Here is a 27,999-nt window from a genome sequence, read left to right on the forward strand (position 1 = left end):
TCTCTCTCTCTCGGCCCTGCACTTATGCATACAGAGTACATGCTATATACACACATCTACATTTCAAACGAATTAACATTGAACTTGGCAAAGGGGGGCAGGCAAAGGACAAATTAAGTCATCTTGAACTACTCGTGGAGAAAAGAAGTAAAACCCGGTGAGGGGGGGGGGAAGAAGGGATAACGAGCTCAAATCAAATAGAAAAAGGGGCCTATTGCTCCTTAGAAAAATAAACAGATATTGGCTTCCTGCGGGAAAGTTTAGCATGGAAGCAAAAATGTTCCCCATATGTGTGTGTACAAGATTTAGTTAGTTATTTTTGGGTATAATCAGACAGGATCATTCAATCAATTTTATCACGTTAATTAATATATTATCTTTACTTATAATATAATAAATCACATCACATCATATTATTTATAAATTATATATGAAAAATTATATTTAATAATTGACATGAAAATTCAGATTTCAGATTTCAGATTTCTTGCTGGGCAAGATGTCTATGGGATGAGCCATGAGTTTACACGCCCGACTTGACTTCGTGCTTGTGCGTCTCGCAGCTGTGTTGCCCCCACCCACAACAACACCGGTGAGTTCTCATGTCTGTGCGCAGGAGTACACCGTCGTTAGACTGCAGGGAAATGACATCTGCTAGCTACTAGCAACCGCTGAAAGTCGTACTACTTGATATCACCTTTTTATTTATTTATTTAATTTTGAAGCGCACACCGGCCCCTTATTACTTTTTGCCAAAAGTATGGAAATTAAATAAAATTTATTACTACTACTATTATTATCATTATTAATGTTATTATTACTGCGACATCCAACCCAAACGCACGGTTAAAACATAGAAATCCCGAAATCCAGCAGCTCCGCCCGCTGTGCTTTGGGGTCTCTCTCTCCTCCTCGTCCGGGCTCCACATCCATCTCTGTGCGAGTCTCGCCGATTCGTCTCTCTTTCCTAACATTGCCCTTTTCAATACACATCTCTCCCTTCTTTTCTCCCTTTTCTCCCTTCTCGGCGCCATCCCGCGCTTCACCACCTGGATTCACACTCCACCTCTCAACGTTCAGCGGATCGATGCCCACATCTCTTAATTTCATCATCCACGATCTCCTAACCCAGGACCTTAACGCATAAGTGCTCATGATTCGCAACTATGCATCCTCACGCTGTAGTGTTTTGAATATGCAAGTCAAACCGGGTAATACATTTGTTCCGATCTAGGTTTTTCTTTGGGTACTGAAATGATGGGTTCCGAGAGTCCGAATGGTTCTTCGACGCCGCTTTCTCCTCAGCAAGCCAAAAAGTATGGGATCACAAAACCCATCTCTCTGGCCGGTCCTAACGAGGCTGATTTCCATCGGAACATGGAACTGGAGAGGGTATTTTTTATTCCATGAGTGTCAATTGATTTTTTTTTAAAAAATCAAATTATAATTTCAGGATTACTGTTATACTAGTTTTTGGTTGATTCCGGGCTTTACGAGAGCAAAGAAGAAGCTGCAAAGAGAGAAGAGGTACTTGGTCGCCTTGATCAGGTGATTAGATGTAGCCCTTCCCCATCTTCTACGCGCTTGCTTTTGTTGACTATTATTCTGCCCAATATTCCCACGCTTTTCATCGGGATTATAGCCGTGTTTTCCATTTAACGGCAGAAGCTACTCAATGCATTATTTTCCTTGGGTTTAGTTGAATTTTATATTATGCTGTTGTATATCGAAGACAGTCCGGGCCATGCCAATTGTAAAAGTAGATGCTTGCTTTTGTTGTATATTGAGGTGTCTGGCTGTAATCAAGTTTAAATTTCACGTTAACAAAGCTGACCTGCAATGTAGATTGTAAAATGTTGGGTGAAGCAGTTGACTCGCCAACGAGGGTACACAGATCAGATGGTAGAGGATGCAAATGCCGTCATATTCACATTTGGTTCTTATCGTCTAGGGGTGAGTCCCCCCCCCCCCCCCTGCTAACAAATTGTAATGGTCACAATACAGTATGCTAGGTGCATTATTTTCTGCTGGAGGAGTCATTTAGATAATCTGTAGTTTAGTGGACCTCAATTTATTTGGAATTCGATGTGTTTTGATTTGATTTATCATAGTACTCAAGACGATGAAAGCAAAAAATTCCATAGAAGTTTTTTTTTTCCCGGAAGAAATTGAAGAGTGTTGGTTACAGTCCAAGGAATTTAAATCAGAATATTGAGATGATTGAAATGGAACACGACATAATATGTGTGAGGCACAAGACATGGGCACTCGCGGTCAGTTGAAAATTGGAATAATTGGTAATGCTTGATCCAGTTCTGATTAACACTCGACAACTTTCCCGGTCTGACTTTTTGAGCAATTCTGATGGGCATCTTAATTGTGCTTTCGGCTCTTCAGTATAATCAGTACATGTTAATTCCTCAGCGAGAGCTGGAGTTTTATGTTATTGATGGGTTCCTATTTTAACTTATCATAGGATGAGAGGAAGGGAGATATGACTTGAACTTGAGTTTTAGGCTTAAATTTATAATGGCACTGGGAATTTCCTTGTTCTTGTTCTTTGTTGAATTTATTTGAGAGGCTGAAGAGATTGTAAATCATATTCACCTTTTGGAGTCTCAATGGTTAGGCACGCTTGCTCTTCCTGAAAATATGAAGAGACATTTACTCTCTTAATCGCCAATCTGGTTTATCCATTGTTTTCTTGTAGCTTAAGTCATGCTTATACTCTTTTCAGCTTCATCAAAGGACCGATGAGTAAAGACTTCTATTGAATCTTATTATCACTCTCATTGTAACAAATGTTTTTCTTTCATTTTGCGTGCATATGGTATTTTGCTTAATAGTGAATAGTTTGTTCCCCTAAAGTCGTCCTGTTTTTGATTGAAGTCTAGTAGAATTCACTGTTACCCGTGCATAATTAAAGGCGAAATGATAAACAGAGAAGGGAAAAAGATACTGAACAATGCCCTTTCGTTCAACAATAGTCAAGTTCAGGTATAATAGACCAACTGAAGATAATCAGGCACAATAGTCCAAGACTGGCTTTTGAGAGACTAGCACTCTCCAATAACCTTTCTACTGAACTCTTGAACCCCCTCTCTGGCAACACATTCCCCCAGTATATCCAATATAGCTGCCACTTTCATTTTCCCTCCTATTTACCCTGCCGGTCTGTTACTATTTTGGATCTCCCTATCCTTCCCACTCCCACTACCACTCACTTTGATTCCTCTAGCATATACTCTCAATGTCTTTAGCCGCCCATTCTTCCTCTTTCCCCCTCTCTTCTGGCCACACCTTCTACCATACTTGAATGACAATGGGGCCATCAAAGTCATCCTTTTAGCATCTATTCTGTAGTTGGTTTTATGGAAGATAGATAGTAGACTGTAAATGAGTTAAAATATTGTTGTTTCATGTTTGTAACAGGCTTCCTGTATCATAGTGGTTGTTCTATTATTTTTTTTTAATCTTAAGTAATAAACTACTAATTTACAGGTGCATGGACCTGGGGCTGACATAGATACTCTGTGTATTGGTCCTTCATATGTGAATCGAGAGGTGACACAATGTAGCTGGTCGATTCTGCTAAATTATGTATAAAATATTGCATTTTGTTCTACAGTAAGTCAAATGTGTATCACTTTTGCAGGAAGACTTCTTTGTCATACTGCATAACATCCTCGCTGAAATGGAGGAAGTTACTGAACTTCAACCAGTTTCTGATGCTCATGTTCCAGTAATGAAGTTCAAGTTTCTTGGAATATCAATAGATTTACTTTATGCGAGTGTATCCCTTTTGGTTGTCCCAGAAGTAAGTTTGAGTGCTCTTTCTAATTGGTTTTTATGCATTCTGGGTGCTTATTTTCATAATCTGTAATTTTATGTGAATTAGCAAACCTCTTGTTTTTTCAAGATTTGAGGGCCTCCTAAGATTTAGCGAGTCAATTTAGGAAATTGTGAATTCCCTGTTGTTTTTGAAAAACTGATCCGTCCGTGCCTGTACTTTATAGACTGTGCTATGTGTATATGCTCATACCATTGCATTATGGTCTGAATTCCTGTATTTTTGGCATGCTTAAATACCTTCTTGTGGGGTGGGATGTGCTATGCAAGTATAGGAAGGGGTTAATGAGGAAGAGAGCGGGAGGAGAGGGGTGGATTGTGCCAAACTCAAGTTTGCAAAAACTACCAGTTAATTGCTGATGTTAAATTGTATGGCATTGTAGTTTGTTGTTATTCTTTATGCAATTCTAGTCTTCTTTTGCATTTTTATTTTGAAGCAAAATGCATTCTCATCCTTTTGAACTTTCTTCCCCCTTGCTCTTAATTTTTTTCCCACTCGGAATATACCATAACTTTGATCTGATAATATGATTCTGAAAACACCGTTCTTCAGGACCTGGATATCTCAAATGGGTCTGTGCTATATGATGTTGATGAACCAACTGTTCGAAGTCTTAATGGCTGCCGAGTGGCAGATCAAATTCTTAAACTCGTTCCAAATGTCGAGGTTAATATACATACTCTTCAATTTTGGTTGATTATTATATTAGATGTAATGGTCCTTCAACTTTTTTGAATTGATACTTCTGTAATCCTTGACAATTTTAGCACTTCCGAACTACTCTGAGATGTTTAAAGTTTTGGGCAAAAAGGCGTGGTGTTTACTCAAATGTAAGATACCTCTAAAGCTTTTTATCATCAGGGGGGCATTTGATTTTTTGTTGTCTTCATTCTTCATTTCACTTTGTCTAGGTTACTGGATTCCTTGGTGGTGTAAATTGGGCTCTTTTAGTTGCTCGTGTTTGCCAGCTTTATCCTCATGCAAATCCTAGTATGTTAGTTTCTCGATTCTTCAGGGTTTATACACAGTGGCGGTGGCCAAACCCTGTAATGTTGTGTTCTATAGAAGAGAATGAACTGGGTTTCCCTGTATGGGATCCTCGTAGAAACCCGCGGGATAGATTTCATCTTATGCCAATAATCACTCCCGCATATCCATGCATGAATTCTAGCTACAATGTCTCAGCAAGTACTCTGCGTGTTATGGTAGAACAGTTTCACTATGGCAACAGGATCTGTGAGGTAAGAGGAGTTTACTAGTATCTAGTTTTCCTTTTCTGCACTCCTTAATTTGTTTTCTATTGCTTTCTTGTCTATCTGTAGGAAATTGAGCTCAGCAAAGCCCACTGGAGTTCTCTTTTTGAGCCATATCTCTTTTTTGAGGCATATAAAAACTATCTGCAAGTGGACATAATAGCAGCAGATGCTGATGATTTACTGGCATGGAAGGGCTGGGTAGAATCTAGGTGGAGACAACTTACCCTAAAGGTAAAATGCTGTGATAGTCTGGTATTATGTTTCCTCCACTGGATGTGATCCATACATATCTGGGATTTAATTCATTGGCAATAGCTAATCTCTGTACGTTTACTAATTATAATGCTTTCCAATTATTACTGAACAGATAGAGCGGGACACAAATGGGATGTTGCAGTGTCATCCATACCCCCACGAGTACTCAGACACTTCCAAGCCTTGCCCACATTCTGCATTTTTCATGGGTTTGCAAAGGAAAGCAGGAGTTAGAGGTCAAGAAGGCCAGCAGTTTGACATACGTAAAACAGTAGATGAATTTAGACAAGAGATAAACATGTATGTATATTGGAAACCAGGGATGGAAATTTATGTTTCTCATGTTCGTCGAAAGCAGCTCCCTCCATTTGTTTTTCCAGATGGTTATAAACGGACTAGAATGCCAAGGCATCTGATCCATCCTTCTGAAAACATGAATGAAAATACTACGAAGTGCTACTCTGGATCTACTGAAAGAGGCAACAAAAGGAAAAGTGATCCTGAAATGGTGAATTTGAAGACAAGCCAACCAGAAAAGCGATCATCTATGAGCCCACAAAGGCTAGATTCTTTTTCTCCTGAAGGTAGTATTAGTAGATCAGGTGGTACCTCTCATATGAGTATTGAATGTATTGATAGGTTAGAAGATTCAACAAGCAAGGATGCTGATAGCAATTGTAGAATTAAAACATCTGTTGGGCTCCTGGGAGGTGGAATAGGCACTGTAGGACCTGAAATACAGATTAGTGAAACAGATGCTTGCACACTTGATGAGCAGAAATCAAGAGGTCTGGGAGTTCAAAATGAGGTAAGCCTGCTGAACCAGTGAAGGAAAACATCAGGAAGTAGTTTGGTTCATGTGAAGTTCCTTATTTAGAAGTTGGTGATCCATTTCAGAATGGAGTTGATGGGAACAAAGTTCGGGATTGCTTGGAAAGTGATGAAACTGCATCTATAAAATGCTTGCTGAGTTCTGAACGGAGTGTTGTTAGTACAGACCAACAAGTAGTCAAAGCTTGTAATTTGGCAAGAGCTGAACATGCGGACTACGCACCAAGTGCCAGCAACCGGAACTTCAACTGTGAGGTGAGATTTTTCATTTGAGGAATTATGGATTAGGAACGGTTGTGAACTGCAGTGACAAAAACTTGAGTCTGGGCAATAGTGAGGGCCACGGATCTTTGCAGGGTGATGTCTGTGTGGCAGATCCTAATTCTGTTTTGAAGAGTGGATGTTTTGATGGGAATAGAGTATTTCAAAATAGCAAGGCTGAAGAATTGAAGGTTTTGAAACTTCTTTAATCTCTTTATGTTTTTCTCAGTTAGTGAGGATGATAGCTAAATGGTAATTTTGACACTTTTCTCTTTAATAACTGTTGGTTGAATTTTGCATTTGATTGATTTATTGATTTCAAAGATATACAACAACAACAACAAGCCTTTATCCCACTAGGTGGGGTCGGCTACATGGATTGCAAGACGCCATTGTGCTCTATCATTTATTAAGCTTTTAGAAATATTATTAATTAAGAGATCACGTTCAACAACTTCCAAGAGTGTTCTCTTAGGCCTTCCTCTACCTCTCTTAATCGGACTCAAAGTTATATGTTCCACTCTTCTCACTGGTGCCTCCCTTGGTCTTCTTTGTACATGCCCAAACCATCTCAACCGATTTTCTACCATTTTTTCCTCAATAGGTGCCACCCTCACTTTTTCACGTATGTGCTCATTTCGAATTTTATCTTTACGTGTATGTCCGTACATCCATCGTAACATTCTCATCTCTGCTACTCCAACTTTATGCTCTTGCTGTCCCGTTAGAGCCCAGCATTCACTACTATATAACATTGCCGGTCTGATAGCAGTACGATAAAACTTTCCTTTAAGTTTATTAGGCACCTTACGGTCACAAATAACTCCTTTAGCTTTTCTCCAATTAAACCACCCAGCTTGAATTATATGTGAAATATCTCCACTGATTTCGCCATCATTTTGAATAATGGCTCCCAAATATCTAAACTTTTCCACTTGAGGTATAATTTGATCTCCCAATTTCACTTCCAAATTATTTTCGAATAGTCCTTTACCAAATTTACAATATAAATATTCCGTCTTACTTCTACTCAGACGAAAACCTTTCGACTCTAATGTCCTCCTCCATAACTCAAGTTTGCAATTAACCTCTTCTCTTGTCTCTGCTATAAGAACTATATCATCCGCGAAGAGCATACATTTCGGGATTTCCTCTTGAATATGTTCCGTCAAAACATTTAAAATCAAGTTGAACAAATAAGGACTCAGAGATGATCCCTGATGTAGTCCAATCTTTATAGGAAAATCCTTTGTTTGACCATTAGGCGTTCTTATACTAGTTTTTACCCCCTCATACATATCTTGTATGGCTTTAATATAAGCAATCCGTACTCCCTTTTTTTCCAACGCTTTCCAAAGCACTTCTCTTGGTATACGGTCATAAGCTTTTTCCAAATCAATAAAAACCATGTGTAGATCTTTATCTTTACAACGATACTTTTCCATTAATCCCCTTAGTAGATAAATTGCCTCTGTAGTTGATCTACCTGGCATAAAACCAAATTGATTCTCAGAAATACTTGTCTCCAATCTCAACCTGTGCTCAATTACTTTCTCCCACAATTTCATTGTGTGGCTCATGAGTTTAATCCCTCTATAGTTAGTACAATTCTGAATATCTCCTTTATTTTTATAAATAGGAATTAATGTACTTCTCCTCCACTCATCAGGCATTTTCTTGGACCGTAAAATCACATTAAATAACTTAGTTAACCATCTCACCCCTTCTTCACCTAAACATTTCCACACTTCGATAGATATACAATCAGGTCCGTTAGCTCTACCATTTGCCATTTTCTTAAGAGCTTCCTTTACCTCCTTATCACGTATTTTTCGATAGAATGACAAATTTTGTTCTCCTTCACCAGTTACTAAATCCTTCAAGTTACTAGATGAATCCTCTCCATCATTGAAAAGTTTAGAAAAATAAGTCTCCCATCTATTTTTAATTTCATCATCTGTAACTAAAATTCTTCCCTCTTCATCCTTAATACACCTTACCTGTTCTAGATCTCTTGATTTTCTTTCCCTACTCTTGGCAATCTTATAAATATTTTGCTCTCCTTCCTTCGTCTCAAGGTTCTTATAAAATTCTTCAAAAGCTTTGGAACGAGCTTCACCCACAGCTTTCTTAGTTTCCTTCTTAGCCATACGGTACCTCTCCCAATTTTCCTCATTGTTACACAAATGTATGGCTTTAAAACAGTTCTTCTTATACTTGATTTTGTCCTGTACACTATTATTCCACCACCAAGACTCCTTATCTCTCGGACCAGAACCTTTCGATTCTCCCAAAACTACTTTTGCAACCTCCCGTATCTTTTTAGCCATATCCTCCCATATGATGTTAGCACTTCCCTGAGAATCCCAAATTCCTTTATCCAAAAGATTTCGCTTGAAAATATCTTGCTTCTCACCTTTTAATTGCCACCACCTAATCTTTGGTGTTACTACTTGTCGACGTTTTTGGATTTTACTCATAATACACACATCAAGGACTAGGACCCTATGTTGTGTCGTTACAGCATCTCCAGGGATCACCTTACAATTTTTACAAAGTTTTCTATCTGTGTTCCTAACCAAAAGAAAATCAATCTGCGACCTTGAGGCTCCACTTTTGTAAGTGATGAGATGCTCATCTCTCTTCTTGAAACAAGTGTTGGCAATCTTAAAATCATACGCCAATGAGAAATCAAGAAGAGTTTGCCCTTCATTGTTTAGCTCTCCAAAACCAAAACCACCATGCACCCTCGCATACTGACCAGCTTCCCTCCCGACATGCCCATTAAAGTCTCCTCCAATAAAAATCTTTTCACTCTGTGGTATGTGTCGAATCAACCCCTCCAGATCCTCCCAAAATAATTCCTTAAGACTGGCTTCTGTCCTGACTTGCGGCGCATAAGCGCTAACAATATTAACAGTCTCACGTCCAATTATCATTTTTAAAGAAATAATTCTGTCTCCAATTCTGCTAACTTCTATAACGTTCTTCTTCCACTCCTTATCTATAATGATGCCTACTCCATTGCGTGCACTTACTTTTCCTGTATACCAAAGTTTGAAACCTTGAATATCTTTAGCTCCTTCTCCACGCCATTTTGTTTCTTGCAAGCAAAGGATATTGATTTTCCTTTGAATCATAACCCCTACAACCTCTACAGATTTACAATTTAATGTCCCAACATTCCAAGTACCAAATCTAATTTTGCTCTTATGGACTAACTTCTTTAGCCGCGTGCGTCCAGAGTGACGCGGTAGCCCTTGCTCATTTAACACTACATCCGGGCGCCGATGCAGCGGCTCTAACTCACTTATCACTGTACTCGAGCCATGCAGCGCGTTACTTACGGGCAACGACCTAGCATTAACATTATAACGTCTATTGTCCATGTTCATGATAGATTCAACAAATTTTTACATTGGCTGTTGATGGTCTAACACAACCCTCCTCCTTTACCTGGGCTTGGGACCGGCTATAAACATAGGCGGAGTTATTGATTTCAAAGATATAAGATGAGAATATGATATTATCCTCTTTTTAACTTCTTTGATTATATCAGGTTTTTTAAACACTCATGATGGTCTATTCATACTGTGTTCCTGTCGTGTTGCCTATTTTTACTATGACTACATGCTTTTGCATCATAGTCTTCATATTGTTACTCGTTTCTTAGGTTATAAATGTTTTTGCATCATAGTTTTCATATTGTTACTAGTTTCTTAGGTTATAAATTTTTCATGGCCATTGAATTTTGTAAACAATTTTCTGACTGATGAATATGTGGTCGCAGGTCCTGCACCACTATACGTGCTAGCTTTCCAGTAATTGTGCTAAAAAACCCCACTTTTGTGTAGAGGATCAAAGACAACACCCTCCTTTGTGTTTCACTTTTTATCAGTTTTAGATTAATTTGATTAATGCTTTGATGGTATCCTAAATTCTTCCTATGTTTCATATTTTCTATAGCCTGATGCCAGACTTGGAAGTGTTGTATGAACACAAGATGGGCTAGGTCGGAATCTTCACAGAAGCTTAGTGACAAGGCATGCGTGTAAACTCTTGCAATGTGACCAAGTTATATCTTTATTCTTTCATGTTGGGTGGTCGCTTTTTGTAGGAGTCAGAATGGAACACAGCATGAGCGTTGGGAGGTGATTTACTGAAATCTCTGGTCCCGTTCCTTCCACCTTATGCTGTATTGGGGGTTTGACGTCCTGAGATGGAGTGAGGGCGAGGTTGTATTTAAAGCGTTGAGGAGCAAATGCAGTTGAAAATGCTGAAATTAGTCTGGCTTTTTGGGAACAGATCTGCAACTGTCGTTTGTACATAGATGAAGCGTAATGGAGATTGCTCGAAATTGTGGGTTTCATTCAATCCTGTTTTCTGTGAATCTAGGTCTCATCTGAAGAGCTTTGATTGTTGTCTCATGCGACCTAAATATTTACGTTATTTAACTTGTAAGATAAGTTGAACTTATGATGTGGCGGATGCATGACGTAAATGTAATCAATAGTTGATTGGGCTGGACGATTTAGAAGGGAAAAGCATGGCGGCTGATGAGTGAGTGGGTCTTTCATTACCATGCCTACCCTTCGAAGTTTAGACTCTGACCGGGATCATTATTGCCTATTGTCTCTTCTTTCAATGTCGGTGAAAAACTGTAGTAAATTATCGTCTTTGGCGACGGAGCACGGTTTCCGTGTGATTTGGTGGTTTAAAGAGCTCAGGTTTTCTTGCGGGTTGGAGATTCAGTAGAGGGTGGGTGGAAAGCGAGACAAGAAAATCAGGGAAGCACCGCGTTTTTTCTGGGCCACGACGTAAACGCCGTCTCTGTATCCGAAGCCTCATGAATTCATGATAGTGCTGTGATCCGGTTGACTTGTAGTTCTATATTAAATTATAAAATAATTTAAGACACAGATTATATATGTCAAACATTACTGAATAACGATGCTCTATAATTTTATTATTTTCAAAATAAAAATATAAATTTTTAGAAATATTTTTCATTCAATAAAATATAAAGAAAGAATGTAATATGAAAGATAGTATTAAAAAAAGTATTATTATTAATAAAAAGCATTATTTTAGCTTCCATCACTTTCACCGAAGGCTGTGCTACAATCCTTGTAATTTGAAATGTACATGGAATCGCCAAGAAGGGGAGCAATATCAACCTCTGTTCCGATCTTCTTGCCGTCTTGACCTGGTGGACGGCACCGCTCAAGAACCTGCAAAATCTCTCTCATGGAAGGTCTAGCTGAGGGTGATATGCTTGTGCAAGCAAGGCCTAATTTAAAGACCTTTATCATCTCTTCCGCATGACACGCTTCTTTGATTTCTTCATCCAAGGCATCAGCAAGGCACTTCCCTTCACTGTGATACTGCCATGCCCAATCTACTAGGCTTGTATGCTCCTCTACGCCATATGGTTCTTTTCCGGTTACGAGCTCTAGTAGTACGACCCCGAAACTGTACACATCAACTTTCTCGTTGATCTTGGTTGAATAGGCGTATTCTGCAAAAGCAAGTTAGTTCATGTAAAGATGGGTTTTTATAAATATAATGCCATAAAAATTATTCCTTGTCTTCTATCATAATCACTTACCTGGGGGAATGTAGCCGAAAGACCCCGCTATGGCAGACAAGCTATGTGGCTCCCCAGATTTCGCCAACATCCTGGCTAGCCCAAAGTCTGCAATACTCACCCGGAATTCGAAGTCCAGCAATATATTGCTACACTTCACATCTCTATGGATGATTGGTGGTGAGCAATCGTGGTGCATGTAACACAGCCCCTGGGCGGCCCCTATGGCAATGTTCAACCTCGTTGGCCACTTCAAGATCAGATGATTGTTGGGTAAAGGAGTCGATGCTTTTTTCTTTCCATGAAGCCATCTATCCAGGCTCCCATTTTCCTTGTACTCATACACAAGGAGTTTTGAGTTTTCACTTGAAATGCAGCATAGAAGCTTCACAATATTGGAATGCCGAATCGTGCCTAGGATTTCAACCTCAGACATGAAATCTTTCTCTAGATTGTCGTCCAACTTTTTGCTATTCCAAATCTTTTTTACGGCAACATATTCACCCGGATGATTAGAAGGAACCCGGTAAACCTTTCCAAAGCCCCCACTTCCAATGAGGTTATCATCTGTCAAGTTTGAGAAGAGATTCCATTCTGAGAAATCTAGCTTCTGGAACGAAGTAATCTTCCACGTTGAAAGTTTGGGCTCGGAATTCTTTCCCGATATGTCTTTGAATTTGTAGATGGCCAGTGAGGTAGTGGTTAGCAACACAATGATGGTGAGAACAAGAATCAAGGCAAGCAACTTGAAGGACGATTTGTTTGGATACCGAGGAGTTTTGGTCAAGCATCTTGGAAGCTCAACAGTTGGATTATAAGCACATAGGTTAGGGTTGTTCGAGAAACTGGTGTTATATGCGAGGTTATTGAAAGCATCTGGGATGCTGCCGGAAAGGTTGTTGGAAGACAAGTTGAGAAATATGAGCCTCATGTTGCCAAGCTGAGATGGGATTTCACCAGATATATCATTTTTAGATAAGTCCAAATAAACGAGATTAGGGAGATCGCCAACAGTTCTCGGAATTTGCCCGGAGAGTTTGTTGCTTGAGAGTGTTAAAGTATTCAGGGATTGCCAGGAGAGTATCTCGGATGGAAGCTTGCCGGAAAGTTGATTATTGTCAAGCCTGAGAGAATTAAGTCGGGAAAGAGCCGTCAACTCCTTTGGAATTTCACCGGAAAGCATATTGTTTCTCGCATCAAATACTACTAGATTTACTGCGGAAACAATTCCAGCCGGTATCTCTCCTGAAAAGTAGTTATTTCTAATCTCTAGCCTCGACATATTCCATGGAAGTTTACTTGGAAATTGACCAGTAAATGAGTTCTCACTCAACATCAAGGTTGATAAATTATTGGAAGTCCAAAGACTTGCAGGAATCTCACCAGTAAAATTGTTCCTGGAAAGCCGAACTGTGCGCAGAGTAGTGCAATTTCCAAGCGATTCGGGCAATTTTCCACCAAGATTGTTAGAAAAAGCAATCACGCCTTGCAAAGCATTATTGGCACACAAGTATTGAGGCAATGCACCACTCAGTTGATTGTCTGCAACTTCAAACCCTTCAAGCTTCGAATATAGGCCTAATTCTGGAGGAAGAGTTCCATTTAACTTATTGCGAAAAACCTTGAAGTGCTTCAGCGTTTTGATTAGGCCTAAACTTCTCGGAATCTGACCAGATAATTGATTGAAATACAGATTAAGTACCGTCAGGTTCTCCAACTTTCCAAAATCTTCAGGAATCGGACCCGTGAAATTGTTCATTGCCAAATCAATGTCCATCAAATTCAAGGCCTGGATCGAACTAGGAATTTCACCAGACAATCTGTTGTAGTAAAGATACAGAAATTGTAAATTCTTGAGAGAGAACATTCTGCTGGGAATGCTACCTGTCAAATTGTTCGCTGACAAATCCAGCTGCACGAGATTCGTTAGGTTGGCAAAACTTTCAGGGATTTCTCCGATTAAATTGCAAGCTGTCATCCAGATGAACCTCAAATTCCTCAAGTTCCCAAACTCTGATGGAATGGCCATGGGCACAAACTTGTCATTATAGGCCAGACGGAGGATTTCGAGATTAGATAAGCTCCCAATTTCCTTGGGAAAAGTTCCATTGAACTCATTGTTGTGGAGGTACAACGTTTGTAACTCCGATAATTTCCCGATCGCTGCGGGGATGTCGCCAAAGAAATAGTTGCCACTGAGGTCTAGGAATGTCAGAGTTTTTAGTCTGTCAATGTCGTCGGGGATTGGACCAGCGAAGTAATTTAGAGACAGGCCGAGGAATTGGAGGCTGGAGCAATTGTACAAAAATCTTGGGAATTCTCCGGGGATGTTGTTGTTTGAGAGGTCGAGAATCGTCAGATTCTTGAGGTCGCAGATCGTTGGTGGTAGCTTCCGGGAGACACCTTTTCCTGACAGAAGGACCTGGGTGACGACGCCATCGGTGCAACGTATCTCTTGCCAATCGCACGGTGACGATGATGAGGTCCACGATCGAAGCGACGGCGGATCGCCTAGTTGATGTTTAACGTCGAGTAGGATGTTCTGTTCGGAGCCTGCGGCCCGAGAAGCCGCACTGGTGGTCACTGAGAAGCTGAGGAAGACGAAGAAATGCACTCGAAACGTAAGAACAAGCAGGTGAATTCTGGACATTTGAGACTCTCCAATTTGTTGGTCTGGTTTGGGAATTTGCCGGGAAGACATGGCGAAGCCAACGGTCAAAATTTAAACATGGTGAAGATCAGTGAAGTTGCGTTGCGTTGCGTTGCGCAGTGGGTACTACTGAGAACTAGGAATTTATAATCGATGGGCAGGTTAAAGAAACACTGTACACGCTTCTCTCAACCAACCTTTCCCACCACTTTCCGTCTACTGCATTAAAATAAAATTGAATCCAGATTAAATTTTTATTTTATATTTATTTTATTAGACTGTTGAGATTTAATTTAAATAGTTTAATTTGATATTAATTTTTTATAATTTTTATAAATTAATTATTCAAATATACTTTAAATAATTTAGACTCAGCTTCTTCCCAAAATAAAAACTTGTAAAAATTGTTAAAAAATTTACTTCCTTTGTTTAAAAATGTAAAGTATTTTTAATCGAATCTCACCTCCAATAAAGTAATTACTTACTTTTCAATTAATCATATATTTTTATATTTATTTTTATTAAATATTCTATAATAAATATAAAGTCATTATCGATAGGAGCACTTTAAAAAAAATGTAATGATTACACCTTAAAAGATTAAAAATGTCTTATATTTTTTAACATCAACTCCTTAAAAAAACCTCTCTTCTTTAAGCGAGTGAGTATTAATTAAATTTTCATAATCAATTTACAAAAATTTTTAATTTAAATATTAAATTAATTTAAAAAATTCAACTTGATAATAAAATAAATTTATTAAAACTTTTGAGTTTTATTTTGGTAAATAAAAAATAAAAAATTAATTTGGACGACAGTTCAGATTTGATTTTAAGGTGATGGTGGGGAAGGTCAGTGGAAAGAGCTGAATCCGAAGCACAGAGCCATAATGGGGATTAATTGCAATTATGCCACTGAGACTGCGTCACGGGTCCACAGAAAAGGATGATCAGCGGAGGTAATCTAGTCTTACCCTCGTGCTTAAGAGGTCTGTTCAAACACGGAGCGTTGAAACATGGCAGACTAATAATTGTTAACATGTATTTTGCGTGGGCCCATCAGGGCATTGTTGAATTGTATCCCCTGCAACAGCGACGGTACAGGGTGGTTAAAGTAAAACTACACGATCGGTGGAAGTAGACTCGTATCATCATCATTTTCCCTCAGAAAATTTAATCTGTTGTTATTTTAATAATTTCTTTTCACTGGAAAGTAAAAAGTTCGAGACTAGCGTTGGGAAATAAACAACAGGCGAGTTGGCCAAGGCCCAAGGGGCTATATTATGCGATGTTCCGGCCCTGTGTAGAATAATTATTTATCTCCCTTGTAGTCCTCATTGAATGTTTTTGTATTCTTTTATTTATTATGGTTATATAATAAAATGATTTTCCTGCTCCGTTTTATAATCATGTCCAGCGCATATGATTGATTACTAGTTTAATTAAAATGGATAAATTGTCCCACTGGCTTAAAAAAAAATCTTGTGCTTAAAAAATGTAGAACAAATTTTTAAAAATTTAAAAATATAATCAGTTCACAAAAAGTTTTTCATATATATATAAAGTGTTTAAAATTAAAAATTTATAAGGATTTTATCATTTATGTATAATGATATATTATTGACAAAAACTCCGCCTATGTTTATAGCCGGTCCCAAGCCCGGGTAAAGGAGGAGGGTTGTGTTAGGCCATCAACAGCCAATGTAAAACTTTGTTGAATCTATCATGAACATGGACAATAGACAGAATGTTACGATGGATGTGCGGACATACACGTAAAGATAAAATTCGAAATGAGCACATACGCGAAAAAGTGAGGGTGGCACCTATTGAGGAAAAAATGATAGAAAATCGGTTGAGATGGTTTGGGCATGTACAACGAAGACCAAGGGAGGCACCAGTGAGAAAAGTGGAACATATAACTTTGAGTCCGATTAAGAGAGGTAGAGGAAGGCCTAAGAGAACATTCTTGGAAATTGTTGAACGCGATCTCTTAATTAATAATATTCCTAAAAGCTTGATAAACGATAGAACACAATGGCGTCTTGCAATCCATGTAGCCGACCCCACCTAATGGGATAAAGGCTTGTTGTTGTTGTTATTGTTGTTGTTGATATATTATTGACAAATATAATAAATCAATCACAATATAATAAATGTTAGACTGTTTGCTTGATTTAATTTTATAATATAGGTTATATATGTAAAAACATCAATTAAAATTTGAGTTTTAAACGCATAGGATAATTTTTTGAAATAATTAAATAAATATTGTACTATTTTTACGCTATCTCTTTGATGCGCTGGTCCATCTCTCCTTCACCGTCGAACCAGTGCTTTAAAGGTGGGGAAAAACGCACAGCCCAAAACCAGAGCAAACATTGACATCATGTGTACAGCAGTGGCTATTTAAAAAAAAAATAGATATATATATAGATAAATGTCGGTATTTACTTAAGAAAGATTATCGCACGTTCTACTACCAGATATGAATGATTGTCTAAATTATAAAATGAATTAGGTTGCTGTTTCATGACGATGCCACTGTTTAACTAAATAATGATAATGATGAAGAGTTTCAATCCTTTTTTAATGTGCATCTCAGTCCAATTTAACAAGGTCGGGAATTCATTCATGTTTTCCCTTAAAAAGAAAAACCACGGGGGACTGTGATTTGAATCAGTTTTTTTTTTTTGGCCGGAAACGATTTGGATTAGACTAGATTAGCTACAACCGCCCAAAAAAAAAAAAGCCACCAATCACGAGGCTGCTGCCTATTTTGTTTTTGTCCAAACCCACCTCTCAGAAAAAGTGAAAAAGAAAATCTCGGGACTCAATTTTCACGGACTTGTGGAAGTTGGTGAAGACGATAATGGCAAGCTGGTGTTACGAAGGTTCACGTTATCAATTTTATATAGTGAGGTGAGGATATTGTTGCTGACTGTGGAATGAGATTGGTAAAGCACTCCAAAAAAGCATCCATTCAACGATACGGGTATTAATTGCTTTCAACGCATCAGCCCGTGAAGTCTTCTCATTGTCATATGCAAAACAGCAAAAGCGTCACTTTTTCTTGTCTGTTGCCCAATTTCCAATTTCCAGGGTTGAAAAACCAAAACTGATTGCCGTGATGCAATTTCCTTCTAACATTGACCTTGATATTATGATTCGATAGCAGTGCACTCCATACAATAAAGGCCATCGAGATTTGTCGCTGAGTGTTACAAATGCCAAGTCTTTCTCATAATAAAAAGGTTGGACAAGTTGGATACCGATAGTTACTAAAAATTATGCATACTTTTAAGTTCAAATAATACTTGTAGTCTATAGTTACAAATTATCTATTAATCATTACATTAACAATGAGATTTAATTTCAAAATTTTGTGAGTTATAACGAAATCCTTACTAACATGATCTATTTATTTTTGTTGGTGTTATATCTGAAGTTGTAGACAGGAAGACAGCTCATAAGACCCAGATTGGGCCGACATTCGGAGGCTATGTCATTGTAAAAATGGAACAACTTTGAAAATGTTCACCTTTTCCTTTGCCAACTTCGTCACCAACTTTCGGAAGCGGTCCATGCTATGCACTTGTGCGTGAGAAATAGACAGGGCAGCCATTGGTTGAATATGTCATGGCACAAAAAAAACAAAAAAACAAAAAAAAGGAAGACTAAAACAATTTTATCTTAAAATTATTTTTCAAGGAACACCCAATATTCTAAATTATTTATTATAATAATTTCATTCCTAGAGTAATTAAAATATAATATATTTATCCATGACATTAAATATTTCAATGTTAGCTGTTAAAAATACTAACTGAAGCTTAAATTTAATTGAAAACACCACTTATCATGCTAAATAAATTTTAGGTTGAGATGTATTTTTGTTCCTAAATTAGATTAACTGACAAAAAAAGGCATTGGCCCTTCATTAACATTAATTTTGAAATAAAAGGCCAATCAGAGATGCTTTTTGAGTTTTTTTCACAAAGTTTTGGCAATGTTGGATTAAAGTTCAATTCTTCATTTCTTAAGGCAGTCAGGTCACTTTTCTTATTATTATTTTTTTTGTTGGTGAAGTCACTGCTTTATTTATGTATTTCACAAAGAATTGAACCATTTTGCGTAACGTGTATTTTCTAACCAGCTGCACCAGCACCAGAATGAAGGCACCACCATAATTAGTCAAACCAGGCAAAAGGTGAATGATACAATTGTGATCAGGACTCAATCGATTAAAGTTCGAGATATCTTCTTAACACTGAAATATGCATGCAAAAGTAAGAGACTCGAGTTCTCCCCTGCAAAACGAAGCAGAATCTTAAACTGCAACAGAGCTACAACTTCATGCTTCTTAATAGCTCATAGATCAAGGGAAGTAGATACATAGCATTTGGGTCTGTGATTACACTAGTTCTCCTGAAGCCAGGCTTAATTAATCTAATGTCACATGACATAAGTGGACTATTGTTTGTACATGAAGGGCTTGTATTTGGAGAGATTGTGGCTGATTCCATGAATGGCACCAACTGCTGCGGCCAGTGAAACAAGGAAGCAAACAAAGCTCAGCAGCTGTAGCGCACACCACTTGAGTGATAGGGTTTTGATCTGTCTCTGGGCAATGTGCATTTGCACAGGGAAAAACACAATGAGAGGCCAGAACCCAATAGCTCCGAGCAGGGCAAGAAACTCATTGAAGAAGGGCATTGCCATGGCCAGAGTTGTGGCTATCATCACAAATACTGTCCTCCAAACTAGCCTAAACATGTTAAAATTGAATGTCACTCTGCCTATTCTGCATGGGTATTCTTTCTGCACGAAATCTGACTCGGGCCACATGATCTTCGCACCCAATTCAACTATGAAAAAGAATGCTTGAGCCATTAACTGTCATTGAATATTGATTTCTCACATCAGACAGACATTATAACAATGTAGATATGTCTTAATCCTTAAAATTTGGAAAATAAAAAGATCTAACCTGATATGCGCCCAGAATGTGGATGACAATGCATATATTTCCTATGTCGACCAGCCAGAAGGGATCGTAAAATCCAAAGCCGGTGAGCATGTTGCCCGGTGTTTGGTCCCCAAAAGCAGCATAGCCAAGGCCACCGCATGCAAGGAAGAGTGCTGTCATTGCTGTGATCCCTAACACGTTAGCCTTTTTCATCTGTTTGCATCCGCTGGCGATGACTTCAACGTGTCCTAAACAAAGCACAGAGATAATCCATTTCACAGAAGTCATGACTGATCATAATCCCAATGCTGTGTTCTCTTCAGATTATTATGATGACAGTAATAAACGCTTGCCTTACCATAATATCAAAAACAACAGTAGCATAAGAGCAAGCAAGAGCTATGTTCCCCATTGCACTGAAAATTCTCCACATTTTATCTTCTTCAGACAGTTCAGGTCCTACTTCTACTCCTGTTACACTGGTTGGCCTTCCCTGTCCTGCTCACATCCAAATGACATTCCATTAATGTGCCAATACTAGTGCAGATGAATGTATTATAATTAATGATAAAAATTACCTTGGACGAGGACAGCGAGAGAAAGGGCACTCCCAATTAAAGCATAACCAAAAGAGGTGATACAGGCAATGGTTGAGAGCCAGGTAAGCTCGTGGAAATTAGGAATTTGAGACAAGATTATCTGGAGGATGCCAAAAGCAGCCATGAAAGGATTGTTGGAAAATTTGCAATAAGCTTGATGGCCTTTCTGGTGGAAGCACCCAGCTTTCTTGATAGCCCTGCAAGACCATAGAAGAAGAGAAGAGAAGAGACTTCACTGAACTGCAGTGATGTAAACATGAGCAGAAGTGAGGATGGATATTGTGACCAACACTAAGCTGGTGGAGGTGGTGATGGTGTAGCCAACAGTAATTCCGGCGAGCTTGGAATACTGGACGAAACCGCAGGCCAGGTGCATGCGGCCGCCCAAGTAAGACTTGACGGCCTGCATGTAAGTGTAGTTTCTGGTGCCGGAGACAGGGTGGGGATATCTGTAGCAATCAGCAATGAGACCGTAAGTGAAAATGGAGATGCAGGAAAAGGTGACCATAACGCCTATTCCTCCGATCCATCCTAGTTGGGCCATCGCCCACGGCAGTGCCAGCACTCCTGCTCCGACCACCACCGTTATTATGTGCGTCGTCGCCGTCAACACATTCCCTGCATGCCATTCATATGTTATTTATTCATCTTCCACTCATCCCTGTTCACCTTTTTGATCTTCTTTGTGAATTACGAACTCAACTAGAGCTGACTGAAATGATTGAGCATATAGTAATTGTTTTTGGAAGTTCTGCTTGCTGTCATCAGTGGGGAACAGATTTTTGCTTGATAAAACGAAACAAAGACTCAACAACAGTACTAATTTCCTGTAAAAGAATTACATTTAAAGCAGGGGGAGGGGAGGGTGAAACAGATTAATCTGAAGCTTCAATTTGTTTTAGGAAGTTTTTTTTTTTCTTATCCGGATATTTTTTGTTCGCACTAAATTATTTCTACCCTGTGAAAACAAAATCACTGAACGGGCATGGCATGATGACCCACGAAACGTACACACTTTGCCCTTGTTCTTTGCTTTAAATAATCCATTATACGCATGAACATGATTAATGTTGGGTTGAATTTTAGATATTGTTGGTTGAATTGTTTTTATCGATATAGGTATAGATTTTTTTTTGACCAAAATATAGGTATAGATTCAAAAAGAATTTATAAGTAAATATATAGAAAAATCTATTGAATTTTGTTAAAATTATACTTTTAAAATTTAAAGTGTTTAAATTTAAATTAAAATAAAGTTAGTCATATTAGTTTAAATTTAAATTTATTGATTAAAATATTTTCCCTGAACAGCTGAAATAAATGCATATGTTTATAAAAAGTAAAAAAATAAAACAATAGTATTTTATAACATATAATTTTTTCAAATTCAAATAAAGTTATTTTATATTAAAAATAAAACAAATATAATGTTTGGGTTACAAAGCAAAGTTTACGGTGACATTAATTGTTTTAGGAAACGACATACTCCTATAATTTTAAATATTGAAATTTAGATTTTTTTTCCCCCAAATAGCCGAACACCTAAATAACTAATATTACATGTAATTTCATATCAAAATAATTGGGAAATTTACACATTGTTTCCATGGAGCATATTCATTTATAAATAAGTCTCGTGAAATTTAAAAACCACAATCAAATTATTTAAAACCTAAGTATAATTTGAAGTTGAAGTCACGCACATCAATGCCTCTATTAAAAATGCATTACATCAATTACATAATTCATAACTACTTTATTAATTATTTATAACTATCATTTTTATTTTTACAACACTAACTTAACATATCTTAACTAAAGTGCTAAACTGATAATGTATTATTAAAAAATTTAATATTAATTATTTACAATTATTTTATCGATAATTTATAATTATTACTTTAATTTTTTATAACTATAATTTTACACATCTAATAATTAAATCAATTATGCATTATTAATAAAGTTTAACATTAATTATTTACAGTTATTTTATTATTAATTTATAATTATCAATTTAACTTTTTATAATTATAACTTTACATATCTAATAATTAAAAGTTTGAATATTTGATGTAAAAAATTAAAATTATAATTATATAAAATTAAAGTGATAGTTATAAATTATTAATAAAATATTTGTAAATTATATAATTGATGTAATATATATTTTCAATAAGGATATTATTATTTTTACACCATAATTTTAAATTAAATTTAGTTTCATTTGGCTGTAGTTTTTAAATTTTATGAACTTTATTTATAGATAAGTGCACTCTACAAGATTTACATGTAATTTTCTCAAAATAATTTCCCCTAGGCGAGACTCGAACCCTATGGATTTAATTTGTAGTGAAAGCAAAAAAATTAACAACGCAGAGGGATACGAGAATAATGGAAGACAACAGACACCAAGCAATTGCGACCCGATACTAACTTTCCAACTTATAATAATCTCTACTCTATCTTTCAAATGAAAAAAGATTCAACCCAATCGCATAAAAGAACATAGAATGTGCAGGTCATGCCTAGTAAAAAAAGGAAAGACATGAGATCACTGGAGACTAATTGCTGAACATAAAAAAACCAGAGAAAGAGAGACGAACCAGTTCTTCTGGGCTTGCCATCGTCATCGACTTGCGAAGCGATTTTCCCGTCCGGTTCAATTTCCATTTCGATACCTTCTCGCAAGTCGCAACTCTGGGAAGTGAGAAACGCGATGTGGCTGCACACAAACGGGCGACGCGAGAGGCGAGACGCGACTGACCTTTACTGACGTATATATACACTCACACCCACGCCCACACTATACTTGTTGAAGTCGTGATAAGGTGACCACAATGCACATTCATTGCTTTATGGACTGTTGCCTTTCAGAAATTAAATGACCTAATTTTTTTTCTTTTCCTTATGGACTATAGTAATTGGGCCACGGAATTTTTTCGCGTTTGGATCAAGCTGAAAGAGACTAGACTCCGACCATATTGCGCGTGGTCGTGGACCCGGCACGGCGGCACCCTCCGTGAATGTAGACTTTCTGCATGCACATTTTTTTAGTTGACTCGTCAATCATTATTCTAATACGTGTCCTCCGACTCGGGGTGCTTATGGTTCTAAAATTTTTGTATTTTTTTAAATGATTTATCATTTTCAAATTTTACTAACCGTCTATTGAACTTGTTAGTGCTCGGTTGTATCGAGAATTCAAGATAGTGGAGGAGTCTCTAATCCTTGTATTATTTGCTGGTTGACAATGTAATTTTTGGCTGTGCCCTGTTTTTCACGAAAAAGAAACATTAATTCCTCCTTTTTCGAATATGTTCTTCATGTAATAATGAAAGAGAGCATTCAAGGGAGTACTGATACTGCATCGCGGGAGGGGATGTTCAAAAATATCTTGGTAAGGCTCCCACCATTACAACAACAACAACAACAATAACAAGCATTTATCTCACTAGGTGGGGTCGGCTATATGGATTGCAAGACGCCATAAAAAAATATAAAATATTTTTTGAGAAGTTGAATATATTTAAAAATATAAAATATTTTTAATATTTTAAATTATAATTGTTGCATTTTTTTAAAAATGGTCTTAATGAATAAGTCATTTTATATTTATTTTAGAATGACATAATTTATTAAATAAAGATAAATATAAAAAAATAATATTAATTTAAAGATAAATAATTACTTTATTAAAGGTGACATGAAATTAAAAATATTTTATATTTTTTAATAGAGAGAATATATTGAAAGAACTTCTTCCCCTCCCACCAGCCACCACTCTTACTATATGAGCCTTTTTTTTTTTTGATTCATTTCCAGCCAAAACACCACGCTTGTGTATCTTCAATGCCCATTATACTTTTATTGTATGTTTGTACTCAATTGAAGATATGAAACAAATAAGATCTCAAAATATCAAGTCAAAGATAATTAGGTTTTCAATTTTTTAAAATTTGCATTACAAATATATGAATAAATTACTCTCTAAAGCTTTAAGTCAAATACCATTACAATTTTTGAACTTATTTACCGTGTAAATTGTTCCTTTAATTTTTAAAAATGATAAAAATTAACTTTGATCATTAATTAATTATAAAATAACATAAAAAACTTTAAAATTTACATTAAAAGATCAAAAAAATAATTAATGATCCAAAAATTAGAAAAATTACCAAAAAATTACCGTAATTAATAATTAAAATTAACTTTTATTAACAATAAAAGCCACATTGCACTGCTTTTAAAAGTTAATAAAATAATTTTACATGTTCAACAAGTTTAGAATTTATGGTGTTACTTGATTTAAAATTTAAAATATAATTTACTCATTTACCCTTATAAATGTTAATTTAAATTGAGAGTTATATTTAAAATTTAAATAACTTATTTATAATTAAAATTTTTACATTTATAGTTATTTGAACTAAAGATTTATAATTTATTTAAAAAAAATGTGAGAACCTAATTATAGCTGGGTAAGAATTTGTGGCTTAAACACCGAAACCAAAAAAAGGTTGGTCATATCACTGTGGCCGCGAAAGAAGGCCAACGCATGGCCATCCCATGGGGCATCCTCCGGCCAGGAAGAAGACAAAAAGAAGGGACGGAGATTTTCATGTGATGGAGCATAGGGGTGCTGGCCCCCTCAGTTCTCCACTCTCCATCTCATAGATCATCTAAATTCATTCCGAACAGTTTATATTAAAAATCATTATTTTATATAAATAAACTAATATTAATCTCAAGGGTTTATAAGCATACCAAGGAAAGCCGGCGAAGCCCGCTTGCAATTTAAGTATGAAAATGCTTAAACAAATGGCCTTCTAAACCAGCGTATTTAAATTCGTTTATATTTTTTTAATAAAAAGATTATTAATGTTGAATAAATAAGTAGGGAGAGGATTTAAATATGAAAAAATATTTTAAAAATAAAAAAGAAAATCCTAGCCTAGATAAAAAAATATTGTTTTTTACCATAAAAAACTAACTCATAATGAAGTGCAACCAAATATTGTTGATTTTAAATATGATAATCATCGTGGTGATGCTTCTAATATTTTGTTGTTATTGTTTTATCAATATTTAAAGAAAATCTGTTTAGCTTATTTGGTTTGGTTGTGGGAATTTGAGCAATGAATTTATATTTTAATAAGTTGATATTTAATATTTGTAATCTAATTTATTTTATTTTCATATATTTATTTTTAAGAAAAATTAAAAGAACTCAAAGCCCTCAAGGTTGGCTTTGAACCCATGAGCTTTAGAGTCAAACTCTACAAATCAAGGTCTCAAGGTGAAAATGAGTTTTCTACGCTTGAGTCTATCAAGGGCAAGTCTTTTAGAACCATGACATCCCGTCTTCCCATCTCCAAAGATGAGCATTGAAATTGTTCCTCTTCTTGCACCCATCCTCCCCTGCCCTCCCCTGCCTTTTAGGAATATACATCCTTTCCTATTTCTTTAATATGCATGCGGCGTGCACGTGTGTGATATATATTCAATATTCATTAAGAAAATGAATTCCTTTGGATTTTTGTTATATTTTTCTTAAAAAAATTCAAATATGAACAATAAAACAATAATAAGAAAAAGTTAGATAATAACAATGTTTGAAAGGAAAAAAAGAAGCAGTGAAAAGGTGTGATGAATACATTGACCTACACTAGGAGATAGACTTCTCATTGAAATGATGGAAAAGATACACAATGTCATGAACTCAGGCATTTAGGGAAAGACTCCTAACTTCATCTTTTAACTTAGATCCGAATTAGAGAAAATGGATCCTCCCAAGGTCATCCAAATCCTAATTCCAACCTTTGCAATATTGGTGAATCTAATAAAGCAAGCTACAAACACATGCAATGGTAAATCCTTGCGAATTCAAACGAGGACATTTCTTGAACATCATGCCATGCAAGTAAACTTCATCCGATCTAATTCTCAATGCTAAGAAGATTGCTCCATGCTTCTTGATCTTCTAGCATTTTATCTTCCATGAATATGTTAGAGTGTTAGATCTAATCAAAGCCCTCATAATGTTTTCATCTACTATTCTCAATCTTAGAAAAGAAATCTTGACTTTATTAAGAGTCGAGGTTTTTGAAATTTGAATATTAGAGTTTGAATCGCAAGTCATTTTAATGAGAGCAATTTGACTCTTGAATTCCTAAATGACCTAATAAGCAAGGATTTTGATTCTCTTATATAGAGCTAGATTTCTTTCATGACAAATAAGATGAACTAAGGTGAAAATACCTTCAAGAAGGAAAAACTCTATACCCTTTGATCAAAGCATTTGTAATACTCTTGAGCTATGGGATGAAGCCTTGTTCTTCCAAGAAAGAAGAGATGGAAAGAGCGCTAAACCAGACAACCCTTGCCAAAGGGCATTCACAAAAATTGTTGAATAGCCTTGCGAAAGTCTAATGCCTCACGGCCAAAACAACAAAGTAGAGAGGAATTAAGATGATGAGAATGCAAAATATCTCCTGTACGAATAACCTTGTGAAACAATTTCCAAATAAAAAAAAAAGTTTGTGAGGAAGAAGCAGCTTCTAAAAAGAAGATTTATAACATCCATAGGAGGAATAGAAGGGCTTTATCTTTCAAATAAAGCTCGATTATGCTTTCTAATGAGATTTGAAGTTGTAAAGATGCCTTTCAAAACTAAGAAAACATTATAAGACAATGAAGTGAACGTTCATTGGGGATAGCAAACTATTTCAACTTTAAAGTATTGCCCATAGGAGAGTGATTTAGAGCACATGATACGCCAAACTTGTTTAACTAACAAGGCAAGATTCATATTCTTGTATTTCCGATACCCAAACCCCCATATTTGATCAGGCACAAGAAATATCATTTTTTGGTAAGATAAATATTCTTTTTACAATCATTAAAACCTCAGGAAAAATCAACAAGTTTAGCATCAATGCCGTGACAATTTTTGGGAAGTAGTAAACCGAAAAAGAATGTAAAAAGGATGGAATTTTTTCCCTTTAATTTATGGCTAAAAAAAAAGTACCCAGCTTTAATTTACTGAACTCGAATTCTCTGCCATATTCTTTCTCTCTAACACAATTATTCTTTTTGTTAGTGAATAAAGGATTCAGCTTCATTTATTTCAATCCGAGCATTAGAGCAACGCCCGATATCATGGGTCGGGCATGATGTTGATATACTTATATGGTAAATGATTAAATCATAACCTTCACGATATCATTCATTTTAAAAACAATGAGAAAAACGTTCATTATCACGGTTCTAACAATGAGAATTAAAATTTGACCAAAAAGAAGAAGAAGAAGAAGAAGAGGGGGAGGAGGAGAGTGAAAAATTGCCACAATTTGCTCAAGCGGCCATGAAAATTTTAAAACTGGATTAGCATTTCGCGGTTTGCCATGAAAATTTTAGGAACCGTGGCAGCTAACACGGTTTTTGGGTGAATCTGCTAATGTTCTGTTGAAATAAAGTGCAATCAAAATTACCAAATCAATATGCTGAGCTTGCTTGAACGTTTTATAGGCAATGTTCCAACAAAATTTGAAAAATTACTAACCATTGTTTTGGATGTGGAGAAAAGGAGGAAACAAATCTGGGACTAATTCCATCATATATTCCTTCTAATTTTCTTTTCATTCAAATAAAGCATAATAATTAATATTACCGCTACACACATTTTACGTTTCATTGGAATGGGAACAATATCTATTCCTTTTAGTCCCTAATAAGGCACC

At 36.5% G+C, this 27,999-nt stretch overlaps 2 protein-coding genes and 1 pseudogene across 11 annotated transcripts; 1 reads left to right on the forward strand and 2 right to left on the reverse strand.

Annotated features, from left to right (window-relative positions):
• The first annotated feature begins 841 nt into the window (after nt 1–841).
• Nucleotides 842–11,372, forward strand: LOC129298859 (nuclear poly(A) polymerase 4-like). 10 transcript variants are annotated; one of them, XM_054937303.1, is made up of 14 exons: nt 842–1,392; nt 1,471–1,548; nt 1,846–1,953; nt 3,502–3,564; nt 3,656–3,817; nt 4,403–4,516; nt 4,618–4,680; nt 4,762–5,091; nt 5,173–5,337; nt 5,474–5,922; nt 6,001–6,169; nt 6,259–6,447; nt 6,549–6,644; nt 10,420–11,372. In XM_054937303.1, exons 1-14 carry the CDS (start codon nt 1,255–1,257, stop codon nt 10,447–10,449), a joined length of 2,154 nt encoding a protein of 717 aa, XP_054793278.1. In that variant the 5' UTR covers nt 842–1,254; the 3' UTR covers nt 10,450–11,372. The 10 variants fall into 10 exon arrangements, 9 of the variants coding, with proteins under 9 accessions (XP_054793278.1, XP_054793276.1, XP_054793277.1 ...); XM_054937301.1 differs by having other exon boundaries at nt 843–1,392; nt 5,474–6,169; nt 10,420–10,496; nt 10,571–11,372; XM_054937302.1 differs by having other exon boundaries at nt 843–1,392; nt 5,474–6,169; nt 10,420–10,465; nt 10,571–11,372.
• A 127-nt stretch (nt 11,373–11,499) lies between these two features.
• On the reverse strand, nt 11,500–14,846 carry LOC129298858 (receptor-like protein kinase 5). Its single transcript, XM_054937299.1, has 2 exons — nt 12,062–14,846; nt 11,500–11,971 (listed from the first exon to the last, which is right to left on the reverse strand). Exons 1-2 carry the CDS (start codon nt 14,739–14,741, stop codon nt 11,541–11,543), a joined length of 3,111 nt encoding a protein of 1,036 aa, XP_054793274.1. The 5' UTR covers nt 14,742–14,846; the 3' UTR covers nt 11,500–11,540.
• Nucleotides 14,847–18,918: 4,072 nt separating this feature from the next.
• Nucleotides 18,919–23,089, reverse strand: LOC129298860 (amino acid permease 1-like; annotated as a pseudogene).
• Nucleotides 23,090–27,999: the final 4,910 nt, after the last annotated feature.

This window comes from Prosopis cineraria, unplaced genomic scaffold (genome assembly GCF_029017545.1).
Source record: "Prosopis cineraria cultivar Desert tree isolate PC_DT_omini unplaced genomic scaffold, ASM2901754v1 PC940, whole genome shotgun sequence".
NCBI classification, from domain to species: Eukaryota; Viridiplantae; Streptophyta; class Magnoliopsida; order Fabales; family Fabaceae; genus Prosopis; species Prosopis cineraria.

What these genes read in the sequence shown, in the direction of transcription:
- LOC129298858 (XM_054937299.1), bottom strand. Translation starts at nt 14,741, where the DNA reads ATGTCTTCCCGGCAAATTCCCAAACCAGACCAACAAATTGGAGAGTCT. An exon ending in TTTCGGCTACATTCCCCCAG is followed by an intron (nt 11,972 to 12,061) that starts GTAAGTGATTAT and finishes TTGCTTTTGCAG; the next exon opens with AATACGCCTATTCAACCAAG.
- LOC129298859 (XM_054937300.1), top strand. Translation starts at nt 1,255, where the DNA reads ATGATGGGTTCCGAGAGTCCGAATGGTTCTTCGACGCCGCTTTCTCCT. An exon ending in TACTTGGTCGCCTTGATCAG is followed by an intron (nt 1,549 to 1,845) that starts GTGATTAGATGT and finishes CCTGCAATGTAG; the next exon opens with ATTGTAAAATGTTGGGTGAA. An exon ending in ATGGCAACAGGATCTGTGAG is followed by an intron (nt 5,092 to 5,172) that starts GTAAGAGGAGTT and finishes GTCTATCTGTAG; the next exon opens with GAAATTGAGCTCAGCAAAGC.